The sequence below is a fragment of the Lepeophtheirus salmonis genome, chromosome 13, assembly GCF_016086655.4.
Source record: "Lepeophtheirus salmonis chromosome 13, UVic_Lsal_1.4, whole genome shotgun sequence".
In the NCBI taxonomy this organism is placed as follows: Eukaryota; Metazoa; Arthropoda; class Copepoda; order Siphonostomatoida; family Caligidae; genus Lepeophtheirus; species Lepeophtheirus salmonis.
This window is the reverse complement of record NC_052143.2, coordinates 27,920,254-27,942,048: the sequence shown is the minus strand read 5'-3', so window position 1 is coordinate 27,942,048 and position 21,795 is coordinate 27,920,254. Positions and strand designations below refer to the sequence as shown.

The following is a 21,795-nucleotide window of genomic DNA, read 5'->3' as shown; positions in this document are numbered from 1 at the left end:
AGATTATTCTTTTCTGCACTAGCCAGGTAGATATCTTAAATATATAAATTAGATATCATGCAAACTATTTCTTGGTAACTACATGCCATTCCTGTTATCGTAAATCATACAACCGTTTTAGAAGTTTGATTTTGTGAACTGACATTGTGCCATATCAAAGTGTTGTGTCTTGACGAGGAGAGGAGACACAAACTTATACTTATTGAAGGAACATCTGTATTCTTTATAATACAAAAACCTACTCTAATTAATATACAAAATACATGACTATTTATACTACGTAAAAGACAGTACTTTAATACATAATAAAATAAAATACAAGACGATAAGAAGAAGAACAAGGGGGAAGGAAATACGAAATACATTACACAAAGTAACGGGAAGGAGTACAAAATAATATCTTTTATGATATTAAAAGAGATTATACATTTGTCCAATTATGAATAAGAACTTGGAACATTGAACCTGGTCCATTAATACTGATTTGAAGAAATTAAGAACCTGTTCACAAATTTCAAATGTTTCTTTCTCTGTCCATGGAGCCCAGAAAAGCTGCAATGCTGATAGCTTCAGCACTGCAGCTAATTTTTGCGTCTGAATTTATGCAGTGTGATACTAAGCTCTTTTTTAATTCGATGTTGTTACTGAAGATCCTGAAGGATATGTCTTCTTCCTCCTCCAGGAAGCTACAATATCTAGCACTGATATATATCTGAATGTATAATGTTGATGAGTGCAACTTTGGAGTTTTAAGCAACCAGAACTTCGATGACAATTATTCCGAAGAGAGTTTGTCATAGAGATCTTGTACTGAGAGAACAGTCTCTTCCATAAATATTGTATAATCCAGATCTTCCTGTCTTTCATTTTCCAAATGCAATCTTTTGGTGCTAGTTGATGCATGTGTTGGTCTTTGAGGTGGCGATGGTAATGAGACCATGGCAGATTCGGCCACTTTGATGGGATAGCATCATCTTTCAACCGCCTGTAAATATATATAATTTATAAGTATTATTGATTACTAAAATTAATAATTTAGAATTTGAAATGAATGCTTCTTAACTATGCTAAACTTCTTAAGCATACATTTGACAAGCATTATACAGTTCTTTTAAAAATATTTTAAAGAAAATTAAGCAAAAAAACGAGCTGTCTCAGAGATTTGCAAGCATGAAGCAATTTCATAGTATTGGGGAGAATTGCTTACCTTCGTTGAAGTGATTTTCCTTTATTACGGGACTGATCTAAAGATTCAGTGACAAAATCAGCTACTTTAAAATGCAGACTACATAGTCTTTAATTCGCTGTTGGTGTCTAGTTAATCGTATCTCTTGGCATGGCCCTACACCATTTGGTTAGGTTTTTGGAGTCTTTCATGGGGAATTTGTGAAAGCTTATATCTAGATCCTTAGTAATACCGTCATAGCCCTGCTTGCATCCAGGAACAGAACACTTGTACATAATTATTAATTAAGTAATAGCAAAACAAATTAAATAACTTTTGTAAACCTCGTTTTCAATTTATTATAATTCATAAAACAAAGGGAGAATGTATCAGCCTCATCATGTGGAAAAAAGTGAGCGCGATTTTAAGACGTACTTACACTTACAGTTCTTTAAAGTTTACCATACAGGCTATATATAAAGAATTTTTCCAAGGAAAAATTGAATTTAAATGCACACTTATACTTATATTTTGGAATTGGTAGGATGAATTTTCTATTCTTCAGCTGTTATAACTCTTATTTAAACTCCTGAGTAATGAACTTCTTTTTCTACTCCATTCAATTATATTCAATACCTGTTAATGCTCGTAAGAGACGGAGAATAATAACCTTGAAGATTTGTTGGCATTCTGCCGAATGTCCTTGTTTATTTCCTTCTTTCCCTCATTACAGCTGATTATAGCAGATCTATTGAAAAGTCATGAGTCTAAGGTTGATAATTTTATTAAGGATACAAAAGCGTGCGAGGAGAAGGTAATAAATACTTATGCTATCATTGATTAAAATAATAAACATCCTCCTCTATCAAAAACGTTATCATCCTGCCTTTATTATTCAATATTAATATAATATTAGATACTGATAGTCGATAGAGAACTGAATAAAATGCCTAAAATAATGTCGCCTTCTGTCTGGATTTCTGGAAATGGAGGTTCAGGAATTTGGAAATACTTACCGAACGAAGGGAGCACAGCAAAATCTATGATTGTGATAACTTATGAGTTAATGAAGTATGGTGATATATAATATAAATATATCATATACACAAATACTTTCATCCACGAGGTCCCCATCTTGATCTATAACTATAGTGCAATCCTTGATGTAAGTAGAGATTTCAATATCTCTTGATGGCATTTTGATGAAAAAATAGACTGCATATGATTGCTAAGGATTCTTTGCAACAGAACGTAGCAGTAGCATTCTGTGATTCCGCCCCAATGCGTTGAAACCTTCATATACGTCGGTATTATTTAATTAAAATTAATTAAGGTTTGAAGAATTGTTACTGTCTACATTGTTTACATTTTTGTTTCTAATTTCTCAAAGCTGGAATACAACGGTAAAAATTCAAAACAAATGTATAACTAAGAAGAACTATTATTCCCTTTATTATTATCTATGGCAAAAAAGTTGCAAACCAAAACATTACAAGGCGAAAGTGTCACGAGGCAAATACGTACAAGGCAAAAATGTAACGGCAAATTCTCCTAGAACCGGAAAATTTCATCCATGGCAGTTTTCCTCTTAATTTCAATATATAATTTTTTATTATGATGATATAATTTAAGTTAAATCACCATGTAGGTATATAATATGATACAATGAAATTTTAAAATATGTAACTTCATTTGTAATAGTAGACTTCAGTGATATTTATCAAACAATATTTATATTCATTCCAATTCAGAATGAGAATCCAACTCCAATTTTATTAATGTGTATAACTACTATTAATGCCTATTCCTTTTTCAATGTTTAATTCCATTAATTAATTTATTTGTTTTAATAAATGTAAATATATATTCAAACACTACTGAAACGGCTCTAAAAAAAATTATTCGACACTTCATGTAATTATCTAATATGGTTAATTATGGTACGTATAGATGCGGAATGTTCCAGTCCCTACAACATATCAGGTGCATTATATTTCTCTTAATGTTATTATATTTTAAATTGTCGTAATTCTATGCCTACGATACTTTTTAGAAATAGTTTCCATAAATCTTGATAATATTCAAAAAACTATTTTCTAAATATTTGGACATGTCACATTTCATTATAATCAGTTAATACATGTAATTGAACGACGCATTTAATTTTAGATTTGATCCAAATTATCTGTACTAGCATTTTGTTTTATTTAATAATTAATTATTGACATACATATATACCTATATGATAATAATAAATATTTAAAAATAATGGAAACCATAAGATATTACTTTCAGAAATTTTAAATTTTCATGGGAACTATATTTTAAAATTACTTAATACAATCTTAGATAACGAGTTTCTCCCCTCCTCCCGCGAACTTTATCCTATACGAATTTTTCTAGAGTGAACTTTCCCTATACAAATTTTCCGTATGCGAGTTCTTCTAGATCCCTCCTTAATATTGTTGTTAATAATTAATGTCCAATCAACCAAAGGACTTTTTTTACATTTATTCTCTTAATAATGGCGCTAATTCTTAAGAATGATCATAAAAAATACGGCAAACATCGCTTCACCGTCCCATATTACCCAATTCAGGAAACACAGTCTTCCAATGACGAATAAAAGTGGATATACTGCAATATTTATCGTACCCTTGATCAAAACATGATATTTTATACTTATTTTTATACAGCTTTTTTATTCCAATGACTTGGGAAACGAATTGGCTTAAAATCATCATGAGATAAAACTCTTTCCCGTACAAAAATACCATGATCCTTCATTAGGTTCTCCAGTAAATGTTCAATACCTTTTTTTCTTTCATTAATATTTAGATTATTAGATGGATTTCCAATAAACTAATGTTGCTTATTTGTAAACACATCTTTCAAATAATGAGTGTGAAGTTCCTGAACTCTGGATTCCCCCATAGCCATGAAGAAAGAAAAAGTAGCGAGAAAAACTCTCCATCTAGTAATTTTGAATTTAATCTTTTGATTTTCCCTTTCCAGTGCACCATATTGTCCAAACACATAGGCAAACAAGAAGTTTTGTTTCCTAATGGATCCAAAGGTCCTAGAGAATAGTAACAGCCATTTTTGAAATACGTTTCAATTCTACGTCCTTCTTCTACTTCCAGATCACAAAATGTAACGCCTCTATGCTCCGAAGTTCGGATATTAGAAATATCGTCAATAGATTAACCACAAATCGGGAATTCATTAGGAAAATATATTTTATCCATATTTAAATATAACAATGGTGTAGAAAGATTGAAAATAAAATTAGTAGAATAATTTGAGATCATCCGGTTAAGAACCTAATCTTACCAACCTAAATTTTAATACATCTTTATTTAATTTAATGCTGTGCAAGGAATACTGAAACTACTTGAAAGGAAAGAAAAATATCACGCTCACACAATGAGGCTAATACCCTCTTTTCTTGTAACTACAAAAATGAGAAATGACTAGTATGATTTATGAAAATTTATCGTATAAATACATCCAACTCGTAATTATGTCTTATGCTCTTAAATTAATCAATTTCTCAACTTATAGTTATATTTATCCTTTTAACTTAATAATTTTATTTTTAATACCCAGACAAATAAACACTTAATTTATATTACTTTCGATATTCATTTAGCATTTTTTTGTACATTAGTTTAAGAATAGTTTTTATTTCGTATATAATGATAAAAATATGATATTGGAAGTACAATCATATGTTAGGTCAAATGAAGTTAGGCAATGTTTCTGTTTTTGTATTAATTATGGCTTATATTTTATCTCATGTAAGCATCGCAAAATTCTTCATCCTAAAGTTAGAAAGTGTATCGACAATTTTAGGATTATAAGTAGAAAAAAAGAAGTTGTTGATAGTATTTCACTAGATATTGAATAACATACAGAGTAAATACTTTACATATCAAAAACTATCATAATATCCTCAACTAAAAGTAAAGTGATTCTAGTATATTACTACATTTAGTATACACAGATCTGTCGACGTAAAAAGAATACCTGATCATTTTTAAAAGACATGAAGGCCACTGTGATTCATTAACGTGTAAGTAGGATATTCCATTCCTATCCATCATTGTTACTCGGTTAGTGAAGTGAAAAAGTGAAAAATGGTCTACTTGGTAAAAAGTAATAGAGGATATAAAATAATATGGTAAAATAAAAATATATAATAATAATTTAAGTTTTTAGTATTCAGAAATACACGTAATAGCAACAATTTTTTTTTTGTATGTAACGTGATTATTATTTTCTAATTGAATAAGTCTGTAAAAATAATAAAATGTAAATATTTTTGAATAATAGTATACACATAATTCTTACACAAATCCTTAAATGGAGGAAACAATTATTATTTAGCAGAGACTTTATCGAACATTCCTTTAGTTCATCATCCATCGGTATCACTCTAAGGTCAATAACTAATTCATGAATTGATTTAAGTCTATATTATATTTATTCATGTGAGACTTGAAAGATCACGATACAAAACGATATGAGCTATATCATTTCGTGAGTCAGTCTTTGGTTACTAAAAAGCATACTTAGAGGGTTGAACTTCTTTCCGATCACCATCTAAATTATTAAATGATGAGGAAAGCCAATCGAACCTTGTTTAGGAGTCCTTAACGAATAAAGAGGCAAGGAGACGAATGTATGGATTCCTCTTGGCAAACGAACGTTTTTCATGAATACATGAGATAGATTCACAAATAAAAAGTCCTTTAGTCGAATGATTAATTTGATTATTACGTATTATTTTTTATCAAATTAAGCAGTTTTCTTTGCTACGGAGATATACAAAAGATGATTGTTTATGTCAACACATATGTATTTTCTGAAAAAAAGTGCATTTTCTATATATATAGTTCTCCCTGGATTAGACAAAGGCCGAGTGAGATGAATCCAAAAAAATTGACGCATCTTCATGAGCTATTTAATCTCGTTGATAGTAAAAGTAGATACGTTAGAGAAATAAGAGGCTACCCACCATCTTCAGACAAGAACTATGTATAATAAATAAATATTCCATTCTTTCTATCGATGGGAATTTATTCCATTTCTTCAATGCTCAACTAAGGCCACGAATATGATTCATTAACTTGTCAAAAGTCAATGATTCATTTCGAAATAGACTCAGCACCCCAGATCCGTTATTTCTCACCCCTTCTCCTTATAATTAAGGGTGATAATTTTGGTAAGAATACAAAAGCGTGCGAGGAGAAGAGAAGAAATACTTATGGCATCATTGATTAAATAATATACATCTTCTTCTATTAAGCAAGAACGTTATCATTCCCGCCTTTATTATTCAATATTAATATAATAATATTAGATGGGGATAGTCGATAGAGAACTGAATAAAATGCCTAAAATAACGTCGCCTTCTGTCTGGATTTCTGAAAATGGAGGCCTAGGAATTTGGAAAATACTTACCGGATGAGAAACAGATGGTTTGTTGGATTTGTCGATATAAATGTGCCTTTAGTCCCCTGTCTAGAATTACACGCCACTCATTATCCTCATCTCATAACTAGAGTATGGATATTCATCTATAAAATCAATTTAACGATGAATACATCAAGTCAGACTTTAACTCTGATCTCACAACGATGCTTATTGCATGTACCTTATCCATTGATAATTATCTACGCTCAAAAAATTTATGGAGAAATACAAGGGTAAACATATCCCTTCCCAAGGAACCATCATTAAATTAATAGAGGATGTTGGTACTCATGTCATTTATAGAAATACATAAAAAAATGTTTTGAGTCATCCACACCAAATGACGATCAAGTTATCAGTAAAAAGTATAAAATATTTACTAATATCGAAATGGAACTCTGAATTTTGTAATATCTCACAGTAAGTATGCAATTTTTTTTTAAATCTAACGATAAAATATGATTCTATTTTAGCTAAACATATCAAGAATTATGATACACAACTCAGTAAAGGGCAAAAACAACTGTTTAAATGGTCACAACAACGGGGGTGGTAGCTTTGGATGGTTTGCAACTAGTTTGTCTGAGACTACTTACTTCGCTTTAAGACTTGGGTATGATAATTAGGTTTTCCAATATTACATAGTCAATAAATATTACTTTTTTATCACTTAAGGCTTAGCTATGGTTGATGGGCTCCCAGAAATGGTGTTCAGAAAACTCATAAAAGGCAAAAACAACTGTTTAAATGGTCACAACAACGAGGGTAGTTACATTGGGTGTTGCATTATAATTAACAATTGTGTATATCCTACATGATAATAGTATGTTGTTATATAAGCATACCTAAATAACGGGGAAAATCTTTTTTGATGCTCTTAATAGGGAGTAATATCGCCGGACATTACTACATAATTAGCTTTTGCTCTAAATCTTTACGATGAATTTATTTCTAACATTTTTTTAATAATATATATTTATTGTCTAATTTTATGATTTTGACATTTACTTTATTATTAATAATTAGTTAGATCTCATCGGTAGAGATATATCTATCCTGTGCACAATTGTATATAGCAACTTCCACATGAAGAAGAGGGGTGATTATCTTTTTGATTAAACTCCACGTCTCGCTTGTGTATTGCAACCTAAAGTTATGACATATTTAACTGAATTCCGATGTTAGAACAAGAAAAAATTATCTGGATCAATCTATTATTTCAATATTCTGTATTTATAATTTATTATTATTAATAGTTATATGATTCCAATTGTTTAATTTTGTATATTTAACTTTAATGTGTAATGGTTTATTTTTTAGCATGTAGATTATATTTAATTAAAGCCTTCTTTTTTAAATCTAGAACTTTAAATATATTTCAAATACTCTACTTTGTCGTTTCATTAGTTATTATTCTGAGAATATGATTATTAATTAATTACAATTTCATGGAGTGTGACGTTTTCAAATCTACTGTAACGGATAAAAAACGTCGAAGTCAATTATACGTAGTATATCTTCATTAAACATTTTGCTAATAAATACATTCGATATACCCTCAAAAATCATAATAAAGCAGGCAGATGATAATCACATCAGTATTTTAAACAATGATACCATATGTCTTTTTTTCCCCTCCTCCTTGCACGCGTTTTTTCTCTACAATATTATCAACTATACTTATAATATAAACAGCACAAGATTATAGTTTATTACTTCTTTATCATTATTCCTCTTTTCTTCTTTCCTAGCTATATAGTAAAGTTCGAACCGATAATTAAAAAACATAAAAAGGCGACGAAGATGTCATGCTACAAAATATCGTTTAGGGAAAATTACCAGCGGAAAAAATACCCTTACTGAAATGTCCTTTGAAAATCCCGCCAAATAAATAATTCAAAATAAATAAAAACTGGATTTCGCCATTTTGAAGATAGTTAAGCTTTTCTTTTTCTTTTGGATTCAGTAGTTTTCAAAATTCATTGATGAAAGGATCCCCAGTAGGAATTAAATTAAAAATGTCTCATAGAATGGATTGTAATTTAGATATGAAGCTTGATCAGTCCTACTCAGCTTGTCCGGATGAGTTTGGAAATGCCTCATTCCTGAGTAGCCCCACTAGGTTGGAACTTCTCATGACTAGAGCTCAAAGTTTAGTAAATCAATCTAATGAGCTAAGTAAAAATGTAATATTTTATAGAGATTATATGAGAAAGTATTTAACTACAGTTACTTTTTATTATTTATTTTAGGAAATGGAAATGATTCAAGCATTGAAATCTACTCTTGTATCCTGTGTTGAAGATATGATTTCTTCTATTGAGACAGAAATGACTAAGAATCAAGACTTAAGATGTAATACAATCAAACATGTTCAAGAAATTATTCAAGATCGATTTCATTCGATTAAGCCAGATGAAGATGAACTCAAAGGTTTTTCATCGGAGTTACAACTTTTTTTTCATGACATTGATACATTTCAAGACTGTGTTCCTGGGCGCAGATAATTTAATCCGATTTACCTTAAATAACATCAATAATTACTAATTGAATTATCTTTTATATGCTGTTATATTAATTACATGGGTAGACAATTCATTCTACGATTATGTATCAATTAGATTAAGTAGATTTTATCAAAATAAATATATAATAATATGCGTTCAGAACTTATGTGTATATCTTACAGCATTCAACTAAAAAGTTAGAAATTATTATATTGTCAAATTTGAATAAAATTAAATTCATATTAGTTGTAAGTGTAATTTTCCCCCGTTAAGAATGTTTTAATAACATGGTTCACGAATAATATGATTATCTAATCAAGATTGCATATAATGAAAATGCTGTGCATGATAAAAACGCTAACTTGTACAATTTGTAAACAAAAAATTAGATAAAACTTTTTAAATGAAAAATTGTAAATATTTGGAATGACAATAATCTAACGATTAAATTTTCATAGGATGATCAATGTATTTATGATGTGATTATACTTATCCCATAAAATTTACTGAATATGTATTCGACGACCCATAAGATGTAAGTTATGATTAATCTATGGGTTTGCAGTTTTTTCATTCATAAATACATAAGTAATATTATTATATCAAATAAAACGATATTGTTGATTAAAAGTTAGTGATATAAATGGCTGTTGCTATAACTAATGAGGCGTTATTAGACTACAAATTCTACATACAAGTTATAGCTTGTAAAAAAACCCATTTTATTTAAAGTATATGTATGTACGTTAATTATTATGCATGTGTTTAAATGAGTAATTGATATACTTCAACGTAGATTATTTTCAAAATTAATTTGTCTTATATGATTGAAATATGAAAGCTAAATTAATCAAAAAATAATAATCTCAAATAAAAATTTGTGAATTTTAAAATATTAAGTGTAGACAAAAATATGACTTTCCTCCTCGTTCTTATCATCACATTTTTTATTAAAAATGGAGAAAGTCAATTTTTAGATCACTATACAAAAACAATCCTTGAGAGAACACATTGCTCTTTTGATCCTTTAGATGGAATCTATGTAGATATTAGCTCAAAAGACGCAAAAAAGTATTCATCGATGACGATATACTGTAAGGATGAAAGCTATTCTTTAGAGCTACGTTCTCTAAATATAAGAGGAGCTGTGGAGTTCTGCTTGCTTGAGAAGAAAGTGCCTATCAATTGTTCAACCCAATGGCTGAGATTTACTTCAGAAAACATGTATCATCTCATTGTGAGTAGTAATGAAATTGGTGTGCATTGTATAACATTGCGAAGATATAATGCCAGCAATGAATCCTACAATGAGGATATCTTATTATACAGATTATATGCAAAAATGAATTTTGACTTTGACAAAGTGGTTATTCAATCCTTGAATTATATAAACTTATTAGCCGTTTCTCTAATCAATTTTATTTTCGGCCTCTCATTGAAATTGGATAGAATGCATTATTCTATTAGAGCATTCTTATTGAACATAGCTTCATGTGAAGCCAGGAAAATAAGAAGCATAATGTCCCCTGGACCCATAAAAATTGGATTGTTTTGTCAATTAATAATTATGCCAACTCTTGCCTTTATTCTTGGATTCATTTTTAAAACGGATAATATATGCATTGAAAATGAAATTTTATTTAGACTCGGGCTCTTTGTACTCGGAACAAGCCCAGGAAGTTTATCATCAAATTGGTTTTCAAAGCTCTTTGATGGAGATGTAGAACTTTCCCTAACTCTGACGATATTTTCCAACATTTTTTACCCTTTAAACACTCTTATCTGGTGGAATCTTTTAGGTCGTTTTATAATTCCAAATTTTAAGACAAATTTACCAACACAGGAAATAATTTTGTTTTTATTTATTGACATATTTTCTATTTTGGCAGGGATCACATTCAAACACTTTCTACCCAAGTTATCAAAGTTAATATTAAGCGTGTATTCCTACTTATTTATTCTTGGAATGATTACAACTCTTTTCATTCTCTATTTTCAATACATAAGCTTTTTCCGTTTGTTTGATGTAACTCATGCATGTATCATTTTTGCTTTATCCTCCATTGGTCTCGTTTTGAGCATGACAATAGCATCAACCTTCTCTTTATCATTGGCACAAGTCATTACAATTGGTATAGATACTTGTATGCAAAATGCAAATATAGCTGGTGCAATGTTGACAAAAAACTTACCAAGTCCATCAAGGGATGTGGCCGCAATTTCGTATATGGGTCAATTTTTTTTAACGACAATTATTCTACTCTCTGCGTACGTTTTGTGGAACTTGCATAGATATTTGAAGACCAAGTTCCAGTTACCTAAATACTTGAAACAATAGTTATTATATGTAGTGAATATATATAAGTGTCGTGCCTTGTTTAATATTTGAAGAAATGAATATCATCAGATTGTAGTGCACAGAGAATTCGAATAATTCGCATATAATTATAACTTTTAACATTGACTATTAAATTGATATAAAATACTTGAGTACATTCATTGAAACCTACTTTTATGCAGGTCTCGACAGCCAAGCTATACTGTTGCTAGTAAAGAAACAGTCGGCCTAGTGCAGGGTGGCCATATCCAGCCCGTTTGGCTACGTAATACCGTACCTTAACCCGACCATTAGTGACGATAGTGTTGGACCGCTCTAAAATGACTACGTCTGCAATCTTCAGACTATGAGTCCGCTCCTAAAAAAAATTTCAGTCCTAGGACCGGTCCTTATCGATCTTTTATGGAAACTACATTCGTCAAATTGTCAGGGTTACCACGTTAATTTTTGTTTTCTTTTTTTAAGTATACTGGTGGATAGCATTTTGAACATCTTTGGTCATAGTGTTGCCATCACTGCAATCAGTGGCTTAGACAGCTTTGTACACCTGGGGGGATGACTGGCTGTCACCACTAGTGAGAATCGTGAAAAAAATAGTTCACAATACAGAAAAGATGTAGCTGCTGCAAGCTTAACACCAAACTAATGTACAACAGTTAGTCCGGATATCACTATTAGTGTAAGAATAGTCATATAGTGGGAGCATGAAGTTGAACAATTAATGATTATACATAATAATATATATTTGTTAGAATAATACTTGTTATATAGATAATAGTATGTCACGAATTATTATGTATGCTGTTGTATCATGTTCATTTTCTATTATGTTGTAGATTGCGCTGATGCATTTTGCACACACAATGTATAAATGCCTATAGCACGAGTGGGCCAGACCCCACATATACTTTAATAAAAAACCGACTTGAGAAAATAACGCGTATATAAATAAATAAATGCATATATACATGTACATATAAATATCATATACCTGTAATATAATCTGATCTAAACTAACAAATAAATATAATGCATATAACTCATGACTCATGTGAATGTATTCCTAGTAATAGGTTCGTGTCTGAAAAGTAGTATCGATGAAAAGAAAAGAGTTGTTGCATCGTTCCTATACCAAAAGTAACAAAACAGCTTGATTAACAGTTGCTTATCAGATAATACAGACATGCAGTAAGTTGGTAAGCTTTGTTAAGGAATATTCATTGCCCAACAAACAAACATATCGGTCTCTTAGTAAGTTTTACTTTTGTAGTCTTGCAAAGTTGTGTCTTAGAAACCAAATATCTTGTGCCTTTTTTCGTTCCTACACGCAAACTCCTAGACAAGACGCGGTAGGGATATGTTGTCAAGCAGGAGGTGGTGCCTGTAACAGACAGCTTCTACATTGAGCCTCTTCTGTATCATGATACTTCTCAGCCACGTCTTAAGTCTCCTTAGAGAAGAAAAGCTACACTCGCATTCGCTTGAGGTTACTAGACAAACAAGGAGCAACTTCTTGAGGTTAGCTACTTGGGGCAAGAGATTGCGTACTTCTGGTGTCATGGCCTTGTACGCCTCCTGCACATTCTTCGCCTCCGTTATTTGTCGGTACATAGACAATTGTAACGCCAGCACATCCTTTTTTAGTACCGGATATTGTTTGATGGGCTTCTCGTCTAGTACCCTGCCTGAGATCAGCATATCTCCAAGAACCTTATTGGCAGCAAGGTTGCACTGTGACGAGTCGTACCTGTTGTCCATCTGTACAATAATGGCGTCAATAAATGCCAAATCTCAAATTGTCAGTCGACAGTAACAGGTGGGCGCTTACATCGAAAATAATTTTCGATATCATTTCCCCACATGTAGACGGCAGCTCATAAAGTCCCACAAACTCTTCATTCACATCCACATTGTCATCAACGCGGCGAAAACAGATAGCTTCTTGTTCGACTTCAGTGATGTCCTGTGCCCCATCAACCATTACTCCGAACGGTCCATCTTTCGCTATCTGTGCCACAAGTGTTCTTACTATTTCTGCACTTAACATCTGAATCATCTTTTCTTTGGCCTGTGGAGATGTGAAGCTGATTGACCGCTTGAGATATCTGTCAAGTCCTTCATCATCATTATGGAAGACGTCCAACAACTGTTGGAAGTTTCCTTCCTCAGCTGTGTGCCCTATAAATGATAGACCCTGTCGTAGAAGGAATCGTAAGCTCTTGAAGACCTTCATCAGTGCCCGTTGAGCTATTTCTTGCTGTTGACGGCGGTTGGCGTCCATTTTGATATCAATTTTAGCCTCGGGTTTCAAGGAATTCATCCCCCTCATCTCCCCCGTTGTATACGCCCCTGACTGTAATTACTCTGATGTTGATCCTCATTTATATTCTAAGTCCAACAAACTCCAATTATAACTCCCGAACAAACCTTCAGTGTTACTCTTCGTCTTTTATGAGTTCACGCACTAGTTATTATTTTATGCTTAGATGTTCGCTTTTCAAGAATTAAATATTAATGATCACAGATAAAGAAAAACTACTCATGTTCAGGTTACAGCTACAAAAAGTTTTGCACGTGTTGTAGGTCATATTTTATTCAACTGCCCAGAAAAGAACTCCATCTCAAAAACAAAGATTAGATTAACCTTAATAGTATAAATCAAACAAACTATTTGAGATCAAATTTTCAAAACTTAACTACTGAAGCAAAATTGATATTAACCCCGAATATTATGATTTATACAGCTCTCTAAATGAGTATATTTAGCTGAATAAGATTAATCAATAAAAATCATACAGACAATAATTGACATTAAAATAAGTTATTCTTGAGAATCTACTTCACTTTCTACCATATGCGAATCCCCATCTAATGCTCCACTACCATTACTTTCCTCGTGTCCATTTTTATTTAAATCGTTTTTCTTTGACATATCGTCCTTAGTCATTTGTTTTAACATGGATTCCAAATAATCTGGAAGTCTTGCAATAGGTTTATTACCATAAGTGAAAAAGTTTGGACTTTTACGGGCCAATAATCTGAGTGCACGCCAACCCCAGGCCCCATCACTAACTTTCCTATATAGAAATGAATGAAAATTTAATAAGTATATGTTTTTGTTTTATTAAATATGGAGTTAGTACTTATATTCGTCTTCAATTTGATTAGCAGGATCAAATTGTTCAATTGCTTCTGAAAAATATTCATCCAACGAAGGAAGAAAATCTCTTTCTTCAGACGAACAAGCTTCCATGTTATCAGGAAATAAATTCCACAGCTTTGTGAGATGAATATTTCCCATGAGAAATTTTTTATTTATTTCTGCATCTCGAATTTGGTCTCCGAGTTTCCTCTTATGCTTTCTCGTTGATATTATTTTCTTTGGAGTTGATTTTTCTTTCTGATCAATAGTAAAGGGCGGACATCCTTCGTTCTTCCAAGCATTCCATTGTTCTTCTCTTTTTAAAATGTGCCGAACCGATTGAGCAAATTGCTTACCGTTTGGTGGAGTTTCTTCCAGAAGATTATAAATGCGTGAAGTCTCTATACTTATCCATCTTTTTTGCTCTTCATTGAGAACCTGATTATCGCTTTTAAATTTAACAGAAGATTGAAGATATTGAAAAAGTATCAAGAATTGTATCAAAATATATTGGCGAAAGTTTGCGTCTCCCAATTGAAGTTGAAAAAGATTTTGATTAGTTAGGAACTTAGCAAAATAATGCTGTGAAGTTTGTGCTTTTCCTGATATGCTATCCAGCTTGTAACTTTGAAAAATATTCAACACATCTTTAGTGTACTAGAATAGATAGAAAATATAATAACAAAAGCGCAATTATTAGAATTTACTGACATACAGTGGAAAATGTTTTCCATTTAAGTTTTTCATAACATTGAGTTGGATTACGAAAGAAATCTTGTAATTGCCAGAACTTGGTATAAAGAGTATAATCAATGTTTACGCTGAAATGTGATATTAATTACTCTTATTGTCCAAACTTAAAATAATAGCAAATATTTACTTCTTAGAGTTAGCATCAATATGAATTCCTCCTGAATCTAAAGAGGTAGAAATCTCCATTGCATCCTCATCTAGAAAATGTTCGTTATTCTCGTCATCCAATTCTTTTTTCGATGAAAAGACAGTGGTATTATCTAGATTAAATTCAGAAATAACATTTAAACCAGACCGCTCCGAAAAGGGGAAAAATCTTGCAAGAAATAATAGAATCCTTCCACAGAATACCGTGTTTTGAGTTCGAGACAGTCTTCTGAGCAAATCTTAATTAAGTGTATTATAAATTTAGCAACATCCAATAAAATATGATAGATTGTAACATACCATTACAAATTCTAAGTATACTATTTTTACACGGCACAAAAAAAGTATCCTCCTTCCAAGTGTTCACATTGATTTCTACAACTTTAAACAAGTCTTGACATTTTTCTAAAGGAATAACGTCAAACATGTCAGATAGGAGTACAATTGGAAGAGTAGGTGACGTTAATCCTTTACGAGCTCCGGCAATTGAAAAATCGCAAAGAAGCTCACAATCAGATAGATAATTGAGTTGTTGTCCATCTCCTATTATCGAAATAGTAAAATACTCTCTAAAAGATTGATCCACAACCAATTTACGATATTCAACATCGTCAGAGTCACTTCAAAAAATAAATACATGATAATAAGAATAAAGTATACCTATATACATAGTAAAAAGAACTAAAAGGATTCAAATACCTCTTTGACCATTTTAAGACCCACTTTTCAAATGAATCCAATTTCCTCTTTCCAAATGAATCTTTTAATGCCGTCTATTAATATTATGGAGTAAATAATTGTAATGTCATAATCAAAAAATGTTTATTTGTTATTATTACCATAATGGCCTTTTGAACCTCCCCAGTTTTCATAATGACGGAAGTAATATGATTTTTCTCTCCAACAAATCCAACACTTCCTCAATCTTCCGTAATAAAATCTGTGTCAAAAAATATTACTTACTTCAAACAACAAGAATTTATAACACTTGTCTCAATAAAACAATTTAAATCATATGGATTAGGAGAAATGAAATCACGCAACTTCTCATTTCTTTTTCTCCTCATCTATATATATAAAAGTGAGATTGTGTGTAGGTGTCCTTTATACGTTCCCACACCGTTGAACAAAGGGGGTAGAAATTTTGCATGGGTCCTTTTTTAAGCTTGGACGTGCTAAGACGGGGGTGTCGATTGGGGGGGGTCATATAAGGGGGCTTATGCTATGCCCATAACACAACAACCGTTTTTTTGCAGTTCATGGAGACTAGATAGGGGTTTGAGTAATTTATAAAAAAAGAGATTGGCCTTACAAGCAACAACTATACGAATAACTACGTTTTCTAAATTCATTCAAAATCAAAAAAAGTTATGGACGAAAAAGAAATCGGTGAAAATTGCAATTTCGTTCATTTCAGGTGCAAAAAAATGAACTTCCAATAGAATATGGGATTAATAAATAGAATAAAGTTTGTAGAAATTTGTCTGGAGATGTGTTTACATATAAATTTGCCAAATAAAAAATGATGTTTAACTGAAATATACGTCATTTTCTGATTAATTTTTCATTTTTTCCCTTTTTTCTTTCTTTTTCTCCCATTTTTTCATCAAACGTCAATTTTCAATTTTTTTTAAAGAAATGCCACAAAACGATACATTTTGTACATAAAATTTTAGATCCCTATTTTCAATTTCCAGAACATTTTGTAACATAATTTTTGCAATATTTACAAAAATGAATCAGTTATCGATGGTTATTTTTTCGACAACATTATTCTTCATAACTTTTTTTGTTTTTGCAAGTGCGAAAAAAATATTTGTAGGTTTGTGTTTCTTTTACAATTCCAATAAATGCTATTAACTTTTTTTTCTTGCAAAATTAGTTCAGAAAAAAAGTTTTTTTTAAATTTACTTCACGAATTTCGATTTGGAAATTTTTTGAAGTAAATAGAAAATGTATTTCTTATCTAGACAATTTTTTAGATGCAAAAATGTTGGTATGTTATTTGAAGTTTATAACACATTATTTTTTTTTATATTCATAATAATAACACTAAGGTTACAAGAGTAGATACAAAGATATAGTACAAGAGAAATATAATTATAATAGAATTGGAGTTATCAGGACCTTTTTCGACAACAACGAAACATTCAGATTATAATTATTAGTATAAAGAAGTATTTTCTGAATATTTTTTATAATTTTCTTAATTAATCAGACCCTTTTCAATGTGATTTTCATCCTTAGCTAGTAGTAGTATAAAGCATAACTTTTGCTCAAGTTATTCGCAAATTTGCCTGTACCATCTTTGAAGAATACAATTGTATACTTTCGGAGATGAAATCAGAAGAGCTGAAGGCACCGTTTCTGCAGTTCAAAACATCATTTAGATAAGTGATTACCTCTTTTAGATCTCATCCATTGAGATATATGTATCATGTGCACAATTGTACATAGCAACTTCCACATTAGGAAAAAAGGGTGATGATCTTTTTTATTAAACTCCACGTCTGGCTTTTGTTTAGCAACTTAAAGTTATGACATATTTAACTTGATTCATGTCAGAACAAGCAAATATTATTTGGATCAATCTATTATTTCAATATTCTGTATCTATAATTTATTGTTATTAGTTATATGATTCTAATTGTTTAATTTTGTATATTTAACATAAATTTATGATGGTTTACTTTTTAGTAAGTAGATTATATTTAATTTAAGCGTTCTTTTTTAAACATGAAACTTCAAATATATTTCGAAATACTCTATTTTGTCATTTCATTAGTTATTATTCTGAGAATATGGTTCATAATGAATTACAATTTCATGGTGTGTGACGTTTTCAAATCTACTGTAACGGATAAAAAACGTTTAAGTCAATTATACGTAATATATTTTCATTAAACATTTCGCTAATAAATACTTTCGTTATACCCTCAAAAATCATAATAAAACAGGCAGCTGATAATCACATCAGTATTTTAAACAATAATACCATAAGTCTTTCCCCCCCCTTCTCCTTACACGTGTTTTTCTCTACAGATTTATCAACTTTGCTTATAAGTTCATTTGAATATTTTGAAACTTTTCATAACAATTATGACGTTGAGAATTATATACGTTATACTTGAGAAGATTTGGGATGATTCTATTTGACTTTTGTAATGTAGAAACACATCTTTAAAAATTGGATATAATTAAAATATTAATTTGGATATGTGTTACTCTATTTCACGGTATTTAAGGGGTTATCCAAAAATCCCTTCTCAGACATTTATTTTAACATCATACTTGTTCAATATAATCGATCCCTAAATTCATCGTTTAAATAACTACTAAAATTCAATGTTTGGAAATTTTTTGTCATGGGTTTAAGGAAATTAGAAATACTTATTGCATGTTACATGCTCTGCCTATAGCGAATCAATCAGGCAAGGTATATATTTTAATTGAAAAATGTTTATCAAATATAACTGCTATCAGGATGTATATTTTGGCTCTATTTTTTGACCAATCCCAAGGATTCCAAAGTACGAGGTAGGGCATATTTATGAGTAATGACTATATTTACAGTTGGTCTTTTTTCAATCATGTCATCTTAATTATTTTTAGTATGTCTGCTTTAAAATTCGTAGATGGGACTCCACTTTTTTTAAGTGCATTGGAAAGTCGAAAATGGGAGCACTGCTCCATCAACAACTAACAAGAGAGCACTTAAATTTGTGCTTGATGATGTCAGAGTCCTTGAAGTGCTTAAAATATATCCTTGACCATTTGGGTTGTTTCCAACTTGGCAACGGCAGTTTACTACCCATTGCTTTAGAAGTGTAGGACATCTGAAAAAAGATGGTTACAATATATATGGAATATTAAATTAAGTAACAACTAACAAGGGGTATCCTTGCATAGGATTGTTTTATGTTATGAAAATACTTATGGAAAAAAGCTTATTTTCTCATAATTGTGGTTACGTTAACATTTCCTCCACAATTTACTAGCAAGATCGTGCTCTAGGGATATAGAAAAAGCCGACGTTCTTGAAGTACAATTGAATGTGATGCAAGCCGCATTGAACTCTACGGATAAAAAAATAAGAATGCATCATGTTCCAATGGTGCCTAGGTAATTTTGTCCGTAACATTTTGGCGTATAAACTGCATTTGGAGTACCGTATTGTTTGATAAGGAACCTAATCGGTGGTCCAGAGACGTTAGGAAGAATTTGGTGTGGACATGTGTAAAAAGTGGCTCTAGCATATCTTTGCAACAACCATTCTTTCATGTTTTAAAAATTTTGTTAGTTACAAGGTCAGGACGCAAAACAGTCATCGAGCACGGGTCCGAACAAGTGGTCTTAGTCCTCTTCAAAACACATAGTTTGTCTCACCCACAAGCTATATCAGATCAAGTCGAGCAAGGCTAATCCAGTGGAAGAACTGCTCACAGGCCCCGCCCTTTGAGAGACCCATGATCGATTTTGAGACAACTGAAGAGGGATAGAGAAGCATCATAACACGATAGGAATGGTTCAAGTGGTTTACAAAAATCAAAGACTCAGACAAGACCGACCAACTTTTCTTATGGTGCGAAATAGAGCTCGGAAACATCATTTTGAGACTCTACTCGGGAGTCCTGAGTAACAGTGAAGCGCACTTCTTGGCGGAGATCATGTCATTAACAAATGGAGCTACTTAATATGAGGTATTGTCACGGGGAGTCCGTGAGAGCGTTAAACTCGCGTGTTAAGAGCAAGGACGACACTTGCCCCCTAATAACATGTTGCTAATGTGGAAATAGGGTTGACTTTGCCAAATCTATTATTCTATAATTCGTAACTTATATAAAAACCAATCATTTGGCACAATAATTTAATTATTATCCACGAATAATCAGGATTTTCAAAAAGTTACTTTATTATTTTTAAAAAATCCTCATAGATAATTCTATCTTGATCTTTTACATGTTTGCGATCTGTAACGCTCTAAATAATCATATGGTTTGCGAGATCGAACGATCCACTCCTTCGGCACTCTCGTTAACACGTCTGCTCGGTTCTTGGTTGTCGATACGAGTTGCACTTCCCAAGAGACGTTGAAGGAATGGAAGGTTTCCATTAAAATAGCAAGCCGCCTTTTCACAAGCATCTCTGACAGACCGGATACTTTTATCTTATTGAAGGACTTCACTGGCTACCTTTCTTCGTTTGAAAGGTTTGAAAAGAAGGGTCCGAGAATGGTTTGGGTGCACCCTGTATCTAGGAGCCCTAACGCCTTCCTCCCATTAATTAAAATTTTTATTGTTGGTATTAAAGCGCCTGATCCTCGAATTGGGACGGTGATTGTGCTGACAACGACCCTCTTGCGTTTCACTGGTCTTGACAATAATGTGCTATGTGCCCCTCTCTCCCACAGTTATAACATATTGTCCCCATCCACGACTGATTAGGTTTTTGTCGATCTTGATTTCCATGACGAAGCTTCGCTCCTCTTGCAATGAGCCCATACTGATTGCACTCGTCGTTCACGTTCGTTCTTGCACTTGCAAGAAGCCTTCTAGCGACACCAACCACTTCTGATATTGGTATGGACTCTATATTAGGAGTAGCTTGGAGTTGTGCATAAATATCGGGGGTATCCCCATCACGAATTCAGGCTAAATCGTCTTTGTTCCCTGTCACGATTCTTTCAACCAAGGTCTTAATTTGGGTTAGGTAGACGTCTACCGACGTCCCGGGCTCCCACATTTTCTTCCGTAGCTCCGTGTAAGCTTCAAAACGAGTTATGCATTTGTTGGGGCTTTTCGCTATTCGACTTTCGTTCTTCTTGTCGACGTTCGATAATTGATCGTACACTGCATACGCATTGCCCTCTAGGAGAAGAGGGATTATTTTGCTCATGCCCTTGATCCCCAGCAGATCCTTGGCTAAGGACGCCTGCTTAAACCAGGTGTTCACGTCTCCACCATTAAATTTGGGGATTACGTGTCTTATTTTTAAATTATCCATCACGAAACAATTAGGCCCATTACGTAATTACGCTTGTAACGCTCTAAATAAATATTCCCTTGACTCTCGTATACCTTCCTCTCTTCAGGTCTTTATTTCAACCCTGCACCAAAACAGAGACATGTAAATAGAACGCCTTGTTATGTACCGAGAGCCAAACCGGTTCGAAGCTTTCGAGCCACACGATCTATATCTTAAAGAGGAGAATCCAAAAGTTTATACATTTAATGTTAATGATAGACACTATCTATAGTTAATTTTT

The 21,795-nt window shown here is 32.0% G+C and overlaps 2 protein-coding genes and 2 long non-coding RNA genes across 4 annotated transcripts; 3 read left to right on the top strand and 1 right to left on the bottom strand.

Annotated features, from left to right (window-relative positions):
* The first annotated feature begins 5,051 nt into the window (after positions 1–5,051).
* Positions 5,052–8,033, top strand: LOC139906943 (uncharacterized). Its single transcript, XR_011783198.1, has 3 exons — positions 5,052–7,063; positions 7,117–7,256; positions 7,319–8,033. It is a non-coding gene; the product is annotated as an uncharacterized lncRNA (long non-coding RNA).
* Positions 8,034–8,610: 577 nt separating this feature from the next.
* Positions 8,611–9,312, top strand: LOC121127905 (uncharacterized). The gene is made up of 2 exons (XR_011783197.1): positions 8,611–8,829; positions 8,896–9,312. It is a non-coding gene; the product is annotated as an uncharacterized lncRNA (long non-coding RNA).
* Positions 9,313–10,062: 750 nt separating this feature from the next.
* Positions 10,063–11,635, top strand: LOC121127688 (uncharacterized). Its single transcript, XM_040723119.2, has 2 exons — positions 10,063–10,949; positions 11,040–11,635. The coding sequence occupies exons 1-2, from the start codon at positions 10,064–10,066 to the stop codon at positions 11,486–11,488; spliced, it is 1,335 nt and encodes a 444-aa protein (XP_040579053.2). The 5' UTR covers position 10,063; the 3' UTR covers positions 11,489–11,635.
* A 2,582-nt stretch (positions 11,636–14,217) lies between these two features.
* On the bottom strand, positions 14,218–16,547 carry Hpr1 (THO complex 1-like protein Hpr1). The gene is made up of 7 exons (XM_040723118.2): positions 16,370–16,547; positions 16,230–16,303; positions 15,831–16,150; positions 15,511–15,769; positions 15,346–15,451; positions 14,632–15,287; positions 14,218–14,565 (listed from the first exon to the last, which is right to left on the bottom strand). The coding sequence occupies exons 1-7, from the start codon at positions 16,400–16,402 to the stop codon at positions 14,310–14,312; spliced, it is 1,704 nt and encodes a 567-aa protein (XP_040579052.1). The 5' UTR covers positions 16,403–16,547; the 3' UTR covers positions 14,218–14,309.
* Between the last annotated feature and the right edge of the window lie 5,248 nt (positions 16,548–21,795).